Consider the following 16,152-nt stretch of genomic DNA (forward strand, 5'->3'; position numbering starts at 1 on the left):
CCCTAACCCTAACCCTAACCCTAACCCTAACCCTAACCCTAACCCTAACCCTAACCCTAACCCTAACCCTAACCCTAACCCTAACCCTAACCCTATATAAATATAAGGTTTTTACCATTAAAAAGCCTTAATTTTAAACTTTATAACGATATTTTTATTACATTTTTCCATTTTTATTTAATTAAATATATATTAATAAATAAATACACAGTGTTTTAACTGCATCGCTAATGCGCATACAGTGCATGCACAGTGCGTATACTGTACGACAACCTCCATTTGCGGCGATAATTGATAAGATGTCCTCAGACTAGAACGGGCGCGATCTTTTCGGCTGATTTAATTGGCCGAAAAGCCATATGGCTAAAAGGTACATGGAGCGCCCGGTCCACCATTGCGAAGCAAGGGTGGTTTAGTCTGAGCATTGAGATTAAGGGGGGTTTGTTTTGAGCATTAAAACTACCGAGTTTTGCTATTCGGTTAATTGCGATAGCTGGTTATTAATGGCTTTTTTTTCTTAATACCGAAGGCTTATTTTTTCTTTCTCCGCAATTTGTTTTATTATCTTTATTACAAAGTAGTACTTCGACTTATTAAATTTCCGACAGGTTGTATATCCAGCAAAAAATAAGATAGTTACCCCAAGACCCCTTTACTTGGCCATTGTTTAAGTGTCTACCCTCCCCATTAACGTCGCTTCACTTTATTCAGCATTGCCATATGAAATTTTTACTGAGTCCGTCCTTAGAATCGCTCCCTTGGACCCGGCAGTACGGTCGCTATCGCGACCACAAACATGATCATTCGGCATATCCGCCCCCGAAACCATGGCAGAATACTGCAAGCTACCCTGGGTCATGATAATATCATCTTTGGTGCCGATGTCATGATCGAATGTGAGCTCGGTGTCTTGGCGCTCCTTGGTCGGCGGCATGTGCGAGCCCTTCGTTTTAATGCAATGTTGACAGTGCTGACAATGTTGCTGTGTGGAACCCGATGAGCCGCTGCTGTTATAATAGTTGGACGACTTCTTGCTCTTTCTGAAGGAGAATCCGGAACTGGAACCCTTGGTGGAGAAGGGGTTGTGCTTCACAATAACCTCAAGGAGGGGCTGTAAAACAGGAATGGAGGATGCAATTATAATTGAGCTTCCTTCGATGATGAGCCAGACAATGAGATCCGGTACATCATCTGCAGTCGCACACAGGCTCTTGGTGTCAGTAGTTCACATTCAGGTGTAAAACACTCCGCGGAAGGAGACGTACAGGTAAAATCTTGGCTCATCATGGCCGGAGTTCGGGCCGTTTTGATAACAGCAATAATGCCAGAGCTTTGGGTTAATTAGTTAAGCAACCATGTTATAGTATGCACAGGTGCGCACATGGTTTGACGGACTGCAACGTACATTGACCCAACTCCCAAAGCACATGACAGTGCCACTTTCTTCTTAAAGGACAATTGGAGCTTGAAAAGAACTACTGCAGGGTATATGGCCAGGTAAAAGTCCACGATCGAACAGCATACTATAGAAAAACAAGACGTCAGTCCCCCCCACACACATACATGGACAATGATAACACTGAATCGAAATTGCCTGACAAATGACTTACTACCAGAATATATGCCATAGTTGACCAGATGCCTCACATCAAAGCAGTTCCCCTTAACCGAAGGGTCCCAAAGCGCGCTTGTGGGCGAGCACCGGGTTAAGACTAAAGTAAATGCGATAGCGACGGAGGTGATACACCATATGGGCAGGAACCATAGGAACTTGACGTGGTGCCGGCTCGGGTTGAGAAGGCGCGTCAGGAGTGTTACCACGCCAAGCTTGGGTATCCCGAAGAAGAGCGAGCCGGGGACGAAGCTAATGGTTGAGTAGAATATAGCGTTGGATAGCTCTTTTTGGGTCAGCAAAGCCATGTGCCGGCCGTTACCGTTCTGGACGGCGATGGTTGTGAAAATGACTGCCACGTAGCCGCATAGCTGGGAGAAGAAAAATGGTTGTGTGAGCAACAAAAATAACATTAACCATATGGCGGAAAATGGGACGAGAGGAGGCAGAGTACCTGTCCGGCAATGATGTACCAATCGTCGCTGCGAAGCTTGCCCCTAATATAGCCATTCACATATATCCTCGAGACCACAAAGACGGAACTAAGAAGAATGGCGATCCAGCAGACTGCGAGAACCGCAGGACCCTTGTCCTGGGCCTTCCACTCATCAGAGCCAACCAGGGAATCAGACATAATGTTGAGGAACTGAGTGAGGGTGCGCTGAAGATGAGGAGCGAGAGGTCTTGCGGACCGGTCAAGACGGCCCCATTCGAGGGGTTTTTATGCACGCAAGAGGGGATACCTGGGCAGCATAATTCATGACGAAATTAAGAAAAGAAAAGAAAAGAACACAAGTAAGGGACAAAAAGGCTGGAAGAACCAAAGATCGAATCAAAAAGCAGCTTCCCAGTCCCCTAAACCTTCTAGAAATCAAAAAGAAAGAGCACCACCACACGATAAAAAATCGTTGCGTGAATCGTAATACTCATTAAGTAATTCAATCTTCATGACAAAACTAAACGTACCCCATTATTATGGTGATAGAATCACGAAACTGCCTTCCCTCAATCATTTCAACAGCGGAAAACATGTTGTTTTCTCCCCAAGCAAGACAATGGTAGACGAAAACCTTTTACCTCGAAAAAACACAGCGAGAGAAAAAAGGAAAAGAAAAGTCCTGGCGGCGGCATGGCGCACTTTGCCAGCCACTGGTAGGGTCGAAATGAAAACTTGAGTACCACTCCAAAGCATTGTATAAAGCTTCCAAACGAAAATAACGCGTGAGGAAATTTCTTTTATAAAGGCGACACGAAGCTAGGGCGGCGTGAAGAGATGGAACTTTTTCCCACTTCAAAACGTCAATGGCTCGTCCCCGCAACCTGACTGACGCCACCGGATATGAGCGATAAATTGCATGGCTGAACGTGGGGGCTTTCCAAACTACCGGATTCCCCAACTCATTCTTGATTGGCAAATGGTAGCGAGTGGCTTGCTCTCTGCATCAAAATCCGGCGTCTTGGCTAACTGGTGATGTAACCGTAGATAATTGGTCGTACAAGCAAACATGTTTACCGTCAAACAGCATTGTATATTAAACTATCATATCATGTAATGGCTGCGAAAGTAAAAGGCGGTGATATTAACCAGGCAGCACGTGTTTTAATTTCGCCAGTTTTGGCCGAAATACCCCCCGGTCCCCGTAGTACCTTTGCGTGCCCCAATATGATTAAGAATTTAAACTAGTCTATACCTAGTTTAAAATAAATAATACAGTTGAAATATCAACACGTGGAATGCGAGTGCAGATCACAATTATGCGATGCTATTTATTAAAAAGCAAATCAAGTGACGACCGACCCTCCCACTCAACACGCATCTATCACCGATCGATCTCCACATCAATACCTATTTATACCTTGCCCCTAAATCCTGCCACTTCCAGCACTCGTCTTCCGCCTGTTGGGGACATGGTAGATAGAACAACGCCCGGTCTGGGGGCTGCCCCTTTTAAAGCTCTAAGCCGGGGACCTCAAAATTGGTGCTCATTATTAGTTGTTAAACATTGCATTTTTGTTGATGGGACACCTTCATTATCAAAAATACACAGGGTTTGGCTATTATTTATGGGGCATGGGTTTGAAGACTTTGTCTACTGCCCACAGGCAATGCCGCAATATTTCTGGCGAGTGCTCCGTCTATGGCCAAGCAGTTGCGCCATTGCCACATTGTGTTTCTAAAACAGCTAACGTAGCAGTTTCGGAAATACATATGTCTGGTACACTGGCTACGCGCCGAACCCGATGCCGACCAGTGTGTCAGAGCCCCCTCACCATCTTCCCGGTTTCACCACCAGGTGCCGCCGGTTCAACCCACTCCGCCAACCATAGAAGCGAGCTAGTTTAGTCCTTGTGCAGCGCGGTGATGAAATTAGTGGAAGGACGCGCTTCTTAGAGTAATCTTGTCGATTAATTGGAATAAGTTGCAAAATAAATTTTGCAGACAAAAGGGCCTTTGGTAGGTACGCGAGTGCAGAGTTGAATTTATTTAACACCTATAATACCGCCGGTAGGATCAGGCATGACAGTTCAAATTTCTTACTTCTGCGTAGCTACTCACCAAAATGATGCCTTGACAGACGAGACCCGCAACTTGTCAAGACAACAAACATGAGGCGAGTGATAGCACCGCCAGTAGATCAATTGAAAAGCTCAGGATCGGGATATTGCCACGTTGTCCCGCCCAAACGTGCTCACTGAAGGCTTTGTTTCTCTGTTTGGCGGCCCCAGCAATAAAGAACCGTGGAAACCAAGATAATTTTCTAGAAACAAGCCTCCCGATTTGAGAGCTGTACTCTTTTTGGCCCGTATAACCTCCACCGTGCTTAGTTGGAACTTTCGAAATCGGTAAAACAGTGTCCGGGATGTTGAAAAAGCTAGTACTTCGATTACCGTGTCTATTACAGCCGTTGCATCCAGGCCTTTAACGAAAGCATGGAACATATAACTGACACCTATGCAAGAGTCGGAGGCCCTTTCGAATGGTCTTGTGAAGCCGCAGAAAAATCCGCTATTTTAGACAAAAAAACCCCTACAAACCGACAGGACTAATCCAGCCAAAATAAAGACTATGAACATCTCCCAGGGTACATTAATGCTGCTGATAACGCCTGAATTACAAACCTTGTTAAATGGAACCGTATGGCAATGTACGTTTCCTAAAAGCTCCAAAGTGCCAAATGGAAAGACTTCTGGCGATGGTAAGCACGTTATTGGCGGGAAAGTCTGTCCAAGAAGGTCACCCGATAGCCTGGTAAGAAACAGCGAAAATAAGCAAGTTCTACTAAGAATTTACAGCGTCGAATATGACTGATTTTACTTGCTTGCATGGCAAACCAGAGGGTGAATTGCCATCACGGTCCCTTCTTGTTTCTGGATCTAATCTAGACCTAGCCTAGTTTACATATTTGCCTTCCCACTTGGCTATTATAATTACTTCGGTCCGTTGGTCACCCATTCGGCGAACGTTGTCAACATCTTTCTATGCCTTTGGCCACAATAATAGGCACTGGTCACTCTGCACTAGTCTGTACTATACAACTAGGATGTCATTCTATTTACTCATTCCCAATGTGCTAACCCCACACGTCGACTTTACCACGTAAAGACTGCTTTGACGTCGAGGTCGATATGGGGGCGGGGGCAGAGGCTGTCCAGCTGCTTCTGCAGCGCTTGTAACCGTCGATGCAGTATTTGGGCGACCTGAGTTGGGGGCCACGTGGTGGACTGCACCCTCAGCCAACAGCAGCCTTTATCTCGGGTGCCAGACTGGTCCCCCTACTTACTAGACGTGCCGCCATGACTCGGCCGTTTCTCACACCAAAGGGAACAAGAGGCGGGAGCGGTCCAGAGAGCTAGGGGTACCCTTGCGAATGAGTCGCGCATAGCAGCTCTGAGACTCGAAAGTATCACGATAAACGGAGGGGCCGAGGAACGACAAAATGTCAGGTGGTTATGTATATCAAATAATTTTTTCTTTTTGCTATGACGCCAGTGCCTTGGCGTTGACCGAACCGGGGGTCTCCGGAATTCCATCGAAGGCAACGGCGCCTATTTCACCCATCCGGCTAGCGTTTTATTGTTAAAATTATCTTTAAGGAAATCCGTGGTTACCGCCGAGTATATTGCGGTCCACATCTTTACATATGTTAGATTCAAAGGCGCGCTCGGGTCGCCTTGCATGTACCATGATACCATATGATTTTCGGACACAAGGCCGAGTGTACGAATCGTATCGTCGACAATCAGAATCTTGAGTTTGGAACCAGCGCTCGTGCACGGTTCTCTCGCTATCTTTAATTTTGTCTGCCTGATAAAAAATCCCTCCACCAAGGGCGGCTTTGTTGTCGCATCTCGTCAATTGTGCAATGATGAATTTATTTGCACGCCTCCACGATGCCTCGACATCAAATTAGTCGTGCGCCGCTAATTATTATATAATTCATAGTCGTGCTGTTAAAATACAGGCCAGCTCTCATTGCATAACGGATTACTTGGGACGCCAGGGACGTATACCAGGCGTCGCTCACGAGATTTAAGGCCCAAGGTAAAACTAAACTAATTAAAATCTTACAAACTAGACGAGATCGTATAAACAGGGTTGTTTATGCAGAGAATTATAATGCTTCCTGTGCCAAATACAATATAATGGGACCGCTCTGTGCAAAAAGTGGACAAGGAGTTCCTTGCATAAGGTGCTGGCACATTTGAAGTTTTTTAAACGTGGTATTAATAAAATCGAACCGGCCGTTTTAAATTCGTTGTTAAACCGCGAACCAGTTTTTTTGGAAATTAAAAATACGTAAAAATCATATCATTGGTTTAAAAATAAAAATCGGGTTGAATAATCCGAAACAAATTATTAAAGGCGGAAATTATAAATGAAAACATTCCAAATTATTATAATGTTATTTAAATTTGGTAAAAGGGTTAAACGACGGAATAAGATTATAATGAACATTATAACGGCCAACGAAAATTCATTAATGGGCGAAATAAAAATTAAAATAACCGAAAGAAAAAGAAATAAAGCGTAAAGTTGATAAAAACGACGTTTGATAATTTTAATAAGAATAATAAAAAAGACTGTTTTTTGCTAAAAACATCGAAAAAAATTAAAATAACGGTAAAAATTAAATTAAAACCAGGATAATAAATATAAAACGTAAAAACTAAAATACGCGGTAAAATTGTTAAACGAAAGAAATATTAAGTAAATAATTAATTTTATTGGTTACACGTAATAAACGCATTAATAATTATATAATTTTTAAATGCTCGATAAAACCGCGGGTAAATATATTAATTAATAAATAACTAGTAAATAATTAATAAAAGTTTAATTTACGTAAATAAATATTATAATGTTAAAAATGGTTTAATTATATATGAGAGTATATTAAAATTTATGTTTACGGTGTTAATATTTATATTTCAAGTCTCTAATATAGGGGGGTTAAATTAAAATACTTAAATTAAGTGGGAGCTGGGTTTGGCGCCCCGCGGGGTTGAAAAGGGCCGGGAGTAAAATAGTTATAATTTAAATCAAACCCCAAAAATTACCCAATTCGGGCCAAGCCCGCGAACTTGTGGATTTTCAATAAGCCGCCTATAAAATCCATGGGCAGTCATGGGCCCCCATATACACAGGGGTTAATGGGCCGGGCCGGGCCGGGCCCCCGTTTTTCGGGGTTTCGCAAAACATGATACATACCACATTTACGGGACAGGGTTTGGCTGGCTTCAGGTTATAATAAGGAATAATGGAGTTAAGAGCCATTATGCCCGAAAACGCGAGTCGAACGGATTAGTTGGAGCTAAATCCGGGATTGATGGTTACCGTATATAACCAACCATATAAAGCCAGCGTTCTTTGCTCAATATCACCTCATTTAACCCAGCCCTCTTCAAACGCATTATCAATCTTCAATCTCAACACTTGAGCATAATAAAAAAACCATGGCCTCACAGACATTTTCACAAACACCTGTTCTTGTCATAAGCATGGCGACTCGCAAGCCGGGCATGTCATTGGCAGAATTTAAAAGGCTCTACGAAACCAAACACGCACCGCTGGTGACGTCGCTCATCGCCCGGAGCGCTGAAAACCCCGCGGAGATCCAGCCTCTGACCTATACGCGCTGCTACGTCGACGACACGGTATACCCTGGGGCGCCCCCGGTCGGCGTCCCGCGGAGCGACTATGACTGCGTGTCGTTTCTCACATTCAGGAGCGTGCAGCACCGAGACGAGTATTTCAAGGAGCAGTCTAAGCATACGGCTGCTATTACCGAGGACGCAAAGGCGATGGCGGACGTGGAGAAGATCTTGTTTGTAACTGGGCAGGCCTTTGACTCGAGGGTTTTGGATGTGTTGGAATAGTAGTTTCCCGGTTAAGTCATCGCACTACATGTCACCTTATTATATAGAGGACCTCCTAGAGATAGCATCTTCAACTGGCGGATATGCGAGACATGGGATCTTTGAGTTTCGCTTATAAATCGGAAGTACAGACCGGAGAACTGGATGTTTACCGTTTGATTCCCACCAATGTGCCGAGTTGTGTGTAAAAAGAAAAGCCTCTCCTCTCGACAGAAGAAACAGACAAAACGATAGCAACAACACCAGAAAATACTGAATTTGGTAAATAGTGAATTCACAACTAACTGTTACATGTAAAAAAATGACGCAATGAGTTATATCGTTGCCACCCAAAGCAGAACCTTTTTCGTCCGTCACCTTAAAGTATTGTTATAAAACCAGTACTATCTACTCACTGGGCTCCAGCCCTTAGAGCTGGCACAAATGATACAAAATAAGATATGTGCAATACTTCTTGGGCTTTAAACGACCATTTTGCATTGAAAGATTCACCTACGACTGGCTCGCACCTTGAGGTCAGGTTTGGACCAGACGTTACTCGACTTAATGTAAAGCCACTCGACCGTCTCTCGGGTCGAGGCCAGATCGAACTCGTACACGAGACTAGCCAACACACCGCGCAACTCGTGGTAGGCGATGTTTTTGCCGATGCACATGCGCGGCCCGTAACCAAAGGGCAGTCGGACTTGGAATTTGTCGTAATCGTGGTATTCCGAAAACGCCGTCTCCTCGGGAATCCAACGCTCCGGGACGAACTCGTGGGGAGCTTTCCAAAACAGGGGCGAGTTATTCATCGCGTGGGCAGCCATAAACACTTGAGTCTGTTTGTAAACCGATTTAGTTAATTTGGTTTGGGTCTCGGCTCTTAAAACTTGGGGTGAGGTGGTTAGTTGCTCACGTATTGAGGGAGGAATTCGCCGCAGACAAAGTTGCCTCCTGGGGCGATGCGACGTTGAGCTGCCAGTGCGGCTTGGCCGCTTGGGAATACTGCAAGATAATCAGCGATCTGTGCAGTAGATATGAACGAGAAAGAAGAAAAATAAAAAATAAGAGAAAAAAAGAAGCTACCCACACCGCAGACCCTCCGAAATGACCGCGTTCAAATATACCAAGGTCTGCAGGTTCTTGCTGTTCAGGTCAGACCTCTTCGGAAGCGCGCGCACCTCACGCGCAAGCTTCTGCAACTTGTCCGGGTTGCTGACGAGCAGGTAGGTGATGGCCTTGAGCGCGGTGGACGAGGTTTCCATCCCAGCCATGACCAACATGCTCGCGTTAACATTGATCAGCCGGCGAGACATGCCATTCTTGGTCTCCCTGAGAAGGAACCCGAGGATGTCCGGCCTGTCGACCTCGGGGTTCTCCAGGCGGCTTTTGATAAAGGGTTGGCAGTTTGCCATGTGCGTATCGAAACCATGCAGAAGAGCTTTGGGGGTCAAAAGTCGAAACATGAACAGGACCAGGGGGTAGGCCTTTAGGGCGATTTGCTTATCTGTGGGGGATGAGATTAGATTCAGATGGGGAAGACAAAAGATTTTAGACAAGCAAACAAGCCAATGGAGGTACCTACTCAAAGTCTCGTGTACCCCAAGCGCTATCGGGACCCATGATGATTCATAATCGGGCGAAAATGTTTCGATTTCAGCGCCGAGGGAAAGGGAGCACATTGTTTTCATCACCACGATATCGAAAATCCTGGCAATCTCCAGCTCTGCCTCGCCGTTGGGGCTGGCATCGACGTGATCCCTCAGCTCCCCCACGAGCCAGTCGATGTGTTTGTAAACCAGCGGCTCCTGATCCCTCCATGCCCGCTCGCTGAAGGCAACATTCAACTTTTTCCTCTGCGCCGCATGACCTTCCACGCTGGACTCAAGAATGAGCGGCAGGTGGTCACTGGGCGGCTCGCTGCCGTCCTCATTCATCGTTTTGACGTTGGGCCGGAAACCGGCCTGCTTATGTTTGAATATGTCCTTCCATGCTTCAGGTTTGATGTAGCTGACGTGGTTGGGGCCCACGCGGACAATCTCGCCGTACATTTCGTGGAGCTCGGCTTGCCATGCGAGGGCCCTTCCCCGGAAGAACTTATATGTCCAAACTCCGGCCGTCACCTTGCAGAGAAATGGGCCTGGGATTCTGGCGAGGGGATGAAACCAGATGCGATAAACGGCGACGCCGAAATAACAGGCCGATATTAGTCCCGTAAGCTTGAGGAGCGTTGCTAAATCTAATACCACATGTCCGGCCACTTGGTACGTTGTTTTGTATATAAACTCTGACAGGACTTGGTATGCTTTAGGGGCTATTTCTAGAATGGATTTGGCTGAGGTCATGTTTGCCGTTTTCAGTATTTGATTGTAATCAAGTGCAAGTATAAGGTATGGGTTGGGGTCGATAAAGATTCTGCATTATTTATTTAAAGGGATGATGACATGTGGATGAAAGGATGGCTCTGGGTTCACTGTGGTGGAAAAGCAAAACCAAATCGATTGCCAAGTTGCAGATTGCCAGGATTTATTTTTCATATCAAGGACGAACCTTTTCCCCGGAGGATTTTCGCCGCATTACCATATTACACATGTCAAACCAAACGTCTTTCAAGCTTTCCTGCACCAAAATGGGCCGACAAAATGCGTTTTTATGTGGACCGTAACGTTTATAAGTGGGCGGAGTGACAATCGGCTTTATGCAAACCAAACCAATAACTTCGGTCTTGGGATGTTACGGTTTAGTTTAAGCATACTATCCTGGTAGGGGTATAAATCCCCATCCCTGAAAGTCAGCACAGCGTTGTGGGCCTCGTGCGTGTTCCCAATTCTGGTAGTGGTTTTTTTGCAAGAAAAAAAAAGATTTACTATGCGGTAGGTGGGTGAAACTCCCCGTAGACAGTAAGGTTGGTAAAGGCCCACGCATACACATACGGTGGCCAGGGGTGGCTTTTTTGCCTGTTGGCATGGTATATCAGGGTTCTTGCAGAAAAGCCGAAAGATTTCCGGATAAACTCTGACTAACACGTAAAAAAGCATCATTGCGGCATTTCGCCAAACATGTCCACATGTCCACATGCCCCTCTTTATGCGCCAAACGGAACTGATCTGCAGACAAGCTTTTCTCCCGACACGGCCCCTAGGCGAATTAGCTCCAGACCTTTACCCACCGAATCTACCAGCCCCTGGCCATCAACTAACCTAACACGCCCAGGTTGCAAAATCCCCTGATAAACAAGGACCTGGGCCTCTCTCATCCACTCAACCGCGAATGCGCGATGACCGGGATGAGCCTTGGTCTTATACGGCGCTCCCCAGTCCACTGATACCACAAAGGCGGTGGTGGCAAAGACCCACGACGGCCTGACGGATCTCCGCGCGTGCCCTTTGACGGGAAAGCTGTCCAGCGCCAAGTAACGCAAAGGGGTTTCGCCAGGGGATGCTGGCTGGCGAAGCGCCTCGTAGCAGACCCGCATGGAGTCGGCGTTGGTGATACAGTCCACGGCGATGCCCAGCTTGTCGTCGCTAGCCTCGCGGATTTGTTCGGCGCAGGATTCGGAGTGATAGTCCACGACCGCTGCGGCGCCAGCAGCCTTAACGAGGTCGAAGTTGTGTGGTGAACAGACGGCGATAGGTCGGAGGTGGAAACTATATGCTTTCTTTTTAGCCGGCCAGCCTGCATGAAAGAAGCTGTAAGGGCAAGTCAAAATAATAATAGTGTACCTACTCTTTTAGTATTTGGATGATAGCCAATCCCGATGCCGTACTCCCGCCATAAACCAGAACGTTCCGGTCCGCTTCAGGCAAGTAATCCTTCAAACCCAGTCTGTGGAACAGAGCCATGCCGGCGGTCAAGACGACGACGGGGAGGGTGGCGGCCTGTTCAAAGGACAAGGTGTCGGGCACACGAAGAAGAAATTCTGAATCGGCAACGACGTAATCTGCAAAAGCGCCCGTGTCGTCGCACTCTCTGTAGCCGCAGCAAGTGCCGCAGACGCGCTCGCCGACTTTAAAAGTTCGAGGAAGGTCCATTGAGCAGACGGCAGCGACGGTGCCGGCAAATTCCACGCCGGCCAGGACGCCGCTGGGGAATCCAGCTGCCACAATTTTGGCGTCGGACGGGTTAAGTGCCACACACGCCGTCTTGACAAGCACCTGACCAGGCTGCAGAAGGGGCATTTTAAGCGCAGACACCGAAAGTTGATCCTTGCCGCTTAGGATAAGGCCGTATCTAATAGGGGGTACAGTCAAAGTCATTGTAGCTGGGGATTTTTTGTACCAAAGTAGAGTAAAAGGAACGGATGTATTTTGTAATTTGTCTATAGGTAATGGTGTATTTTGGCCAAAGTATGTAAAGAACCTACCTATTTACACTTTACTTGCTTTTGAATATTTATATAATATGACGTAAAAGTTTTTAAATGGAGGTTAAGGGGGCAGATTGTTAAAGGGCTTTATTTTCCTTGTCTATAGTGCAATGTGTTAAGTTTAAAAACAGGTTTTCGGCACTTTCCATATTGGGTGAGAAGCGGGTAATCCCGTTAAAACTTTGTCAAACCTAATTACGCTCAAACCCCTTTGTCAACCATCTCCGCCATAAGGTAGTCTCAATACTCAGACTAGACCTAGTCTCAGTGCTCAGACTAGACCACCCCTGCTTCGCAGTGGTGGACCGGACGCTCCATGTACCTTTCAGCCACACGGCTTTTCGGCCAATCAAATTGGCCAAAAAAATCGCGCCCGTTCTAGTCTGAGGACATGTTGTCGATTATCGCCGCAAATGGAGGTTATCGCACAGTATACGCACTGTGCATGCACTGTAAACGTAACGGCGATATAGTTTTTTAACTGTGTATTTTTTATTTACGAATATTTAATTAAATAAAAATGGTAGAAATATAGTAAAAATATTAGTATAAAGCCTGAAATTAGGGCTTTTTAAAAAACAAAACCTTACATTTATATACGTTATAAACAAATTAAAATAAAATTAAATAATAATGCGATTATTTTTAACGCCCTATTTAAAAATTTATATATAAATAATAATATATATAAGTTTTTTATTTTTAAATAATAATTGGTATAGTTATATTAACCCCCACGTATAGTTTTTTTTTCCAAACTATCGTTCGTTATTTTTTTATTTATATAAATATACGTTAAATTTAATATTTTATATAAATATTTAATAATTAATATATTTATTAATAAACGGTTTTATAATAAAAAATATCGATATAATAAACTTTTATATTAATTATATAAAATAATAAAAAAACGTTAATTTTTTTATTTAAATTAAAATAAATATAAAATAAAATTTAAAAATATATAAACTTTATTAAATTTAAATATAAAATACGCAATTTTAATGATAATAAAAATTTTTTTAAACGTGGACGTTTGTTTAAACCGGTTATTTAATCGTTAAAAATTTGGTATTAATATCGTTAAAATCGGTAAAATTATAAACCCGTTTCGATTGCAAAATTTATTAAAAATATTTAATATTTTACCTATTCGAATATTTAATACCTTATATTACGTAATATACTAATAAAAATTTATATATATAATATATACGTATATACCACCTTCTACGTACAGAAATTTTTAAATTATATTTAAAAATAAAAATATAATTAAAAAAAATCAAAAAATTTCAATTTTTTTTAAAAACCCAACCTCCATTTGCGAATTAAGGCCACCCATATCCCAATTCGACCAATATAACGATTAAAAATATAAATTAAATCGTTGTTAATTATTTTGCTAATTATTATATCCAACGTATAAACCGTATATTTTTACGATTTTTATTTAATTAATTATAACGGAATGTCGGTCGCCGAAATGCCGAAATCACCTCCATTTGCGACGAAAATAAACAAATTATTTTCAAACCTAAACCAAAATAATCTTTGGTTGGACCTACAGGTACAAACAAAGCCACGAATTAAACCACGGTTTAATTAGTGGAGCTCGCGTTTAGGGATAAGCCCTAAGACTAGATTAGACCCTCCTGCGTTATAGGGTGGACCGGGCGTTCCATATACCTTTTAACCACATGGCTTTTCGACCAATTAAATCGGCCGAAAAAATCGCGCCCGTTTTAATCTGAGGACATTTTGTCGATTATCGTCGCAAACGACGGAAGTTATACAGTATACGCACTGTGCACGCATTATATGTTTATATGTGCAACGGCGATATAGTTAAAATATTGTGTGTTTTTTATTTACGAATAATTAATTGAATAAAAATGGTAAGAATATAATAAAGATATTGGTATAAAGTTTAAAATGAGGGTTTAATAAGGGTAAAACCTTATATTTGTATACGTTATATAAAAGTTAAAATAAAAATAAATAATAATATTATTATTTTCAACGCCTTATTTAAAAATTTCTATATAAATTAATATAAATAAAATAACGTTTATATTTATATTTAATTTAAAAGAAATATAAAATAAAATTTATATATAAAATACGCAATTTTTATAATATTATAAATTTTTTTTACGTGCACGTCTAACTATACCGGTTATTTAATCGTTAAGATTTTAAACTTAATATTATTAAAATTGGTAAAAATATAAGCCCGTTTTAATTATAAATTTTCTTAAATATATTTATTCTTTTACCTATTGGAATATTTTATACTTTATATTACGTAATATATTAACCAAAACTTATATATATAATATATACGTATATATTACCCCCCACGTGCAAAACTTTTAAAATTATATTATAAAATAAAAATATAATTAAAAAAATCGAAAAATTTTAAAGTTTATTAAAAAATTAACTTCCATTTAAAAATTAAAGGCACCCATATTCCAATTCGACCAATATAATTATTAAAAATATAAAATAAGCTATTTTTAATTATTTTGTTAATTTATATATTTAATATATAAACACTTTATTTTTATAACTTTTATTTAATTAATTATAACGGAATATCGGTCGCCGAATTTATATAATTACCTTTATTTAAACCGAAAATCGACAAATTATTTTTAAACCTGAGCCAAAATAATTTTTAATTAAATCTACAGGTATAAACAGAGCCACGAATTAAACCACGCGGTTTAATTAATGGAATTCCAATTTAACGATAAACCTTAAAGTTATATATTATAATAAAAAATAAATCGGGCCGGATAATTTTGGAGGATTAAAAATCAGTAAAACAATTTATTTAATTATTCGGGAGATTTTTACTATAGTGGTGAAAATAAAACGTTATATCCCTATATAATTTTCGTTGGTATAAAGTTTATTAATTTTACCAATTTAATCATAATTCGTGAAAAAAATAAAAAAAGACAAAAAATATTTAATTATGTAATATTTACGCAAATAATAAAATCGGTACAAATTCACGTATATACGTACGCTGGTTAAGAAGGGATTTTTTTTGCCCGGTAAGAAATTAATTAAGTAAGATTTTACGTATTTTTTATACGTTACGGTAATAATAAGGGTTTATTCTATTCAACTAATAATAAGGACCGCAAATAATCTCGTAAAATATTTTAATTGAAATAATAACTTAACCAGATCTTTTTAAATAAAAACTTATTTAATATATAATTATTATTTATATATTTTATTTTTCTTAAAATTCCTTTTTTTTAACTTAAAAAGCCTGAATATATTTTAAATTATAATATTACGTACATATATAATACCTTATTATTTTACATTTAACTTTTATTTATAAATTTGGGTTCGTACAAAACTTTATTAACGTTAATAAAAATATTCTTTTATTATTTTATATTAGAAATAAAAATTTAAAATTTAAATTAAGCCAATAAAAATAAGAAATAAACGAATAAAATAATACTTGTTAATTTTATATAATATTAAAATATTTTCTATATAAGGTCCATATTATAAAATAAATCCCGATATTATAATGTTAAGCGTAAAAATTTCTCCCCTGATTTCGTCGTTTAATAATATAAATATTATAACCGTAACCGATTTTGGTGATATTTTCGGAGAAAGAAATTAAAAATTCAACTATTTAATTCGTCCACCAAATAATTAAATTTGTGAAAGTTTACCCATGTATATACGGTGGGGAAGAGATTATTCGGCCCGTTTAAATTAAATTCCATGAACGATAATTTTGCAGGATTTCCACAGGGGCCCCTGGGCT

The 16,152-nt window shown here is 41.0% G+C and overlaps 4 protein-coding genes across 4 annotated transcripts; 1 reads left to right on the forward strand and 3 right to left on the reverse strand.

Moving 5' to 3' along the window:
- Positions 1-703: 703 nt before the first annotated feature.
- PgNI_02628 (uncharacterized protein) lies at positions 704-2,373 on the reverse strand (the record flags this gene model as incomplete). Its single annotated transcript, XM_031122689.1, has 6 exons — positions 704-1,191; positions 1,266-1,330; positions 1,406-1,523; positions 1,611-1,983; positions 2,067-2,273; positions 2,356-2,373. 6 exons carry the CDS (start codon positions 2,371-2,373, stop codon positions 704-706), a joined length of 1,269 nt encoding a protein of 422 aa, XP_030984082.1.
- A 5,194-nt stretch (positions 2,374-7,567) lies between these two features.
- On the forward strand, positions 7,568-7,990 carry PgNI_02629 (uncharacterized protein; the record flags this gene model as incomplete). The annotated part of the gene is made up of 1 exon (XM_031122690.1): positions 7,568-7,990. The coding sequence occupies one exon, from the start codon at positions 7,568-7,570 to the stop codon at positions 7,988-7,990; it is 423 nt and encodes a 140-aa protein (XP_030984081.1).
- A 488-nt stretch (positions 7,991-8,478) lies between these two features.
- Positions 8,479-10,317, reverse strand: PgNI_02630 (uncharacterized protein; the record flags this gene model as incomplete). Its single annotated transcript, XM_031122691.1, has 3 exons — positions 8,479-8,811; positions 8,889-8,977; positions 9,063-10,317. 3 exons carry the CDS (start codon positions 10,315-10,317, stop codon positions 8,479-8,481), a joined length of 1,677 nt encoding a protein of 558 aa, XP_030985269.1.
- A 740-nt stretch (positions 10,318-11,057) lies between these two features.
- On the reverse strand, positions 11,058-12,228 carry PgNI_02631 (uncharacterized protein; the record flags this gene model as incomplete). The annotated part of the gene is made up of 2 exons (XM_031122692.1): positions 11,058-11,619; positions 11,699-12,228. 2 exons carry the CDS (start codon positions 12,226-12,228, stop codon positions 11,058-11,060), a joined length of 1,092 nt encoding a protein of 363 aa, XP_030985270.1.
- Between the last annotated feature and the right edge of the window lie 3,924 nt (positions 12,229-16,152).

The sequence above is a fragment of the Pyricularia grisea genome, assembly GCF_004355905.1.
Source record: "Pyricularia grisea strain NI907 chromosome Unknown Pyricularia_grisea_NI907_Scaffold_2, whole genome shotgun sequence".
NCBI lineage: Eukaryota > Fungi > Ascomycota > Sordariomycetes > Magnaporthales > Pyriculariaceae > Pyricularia > Pyricularia grisea.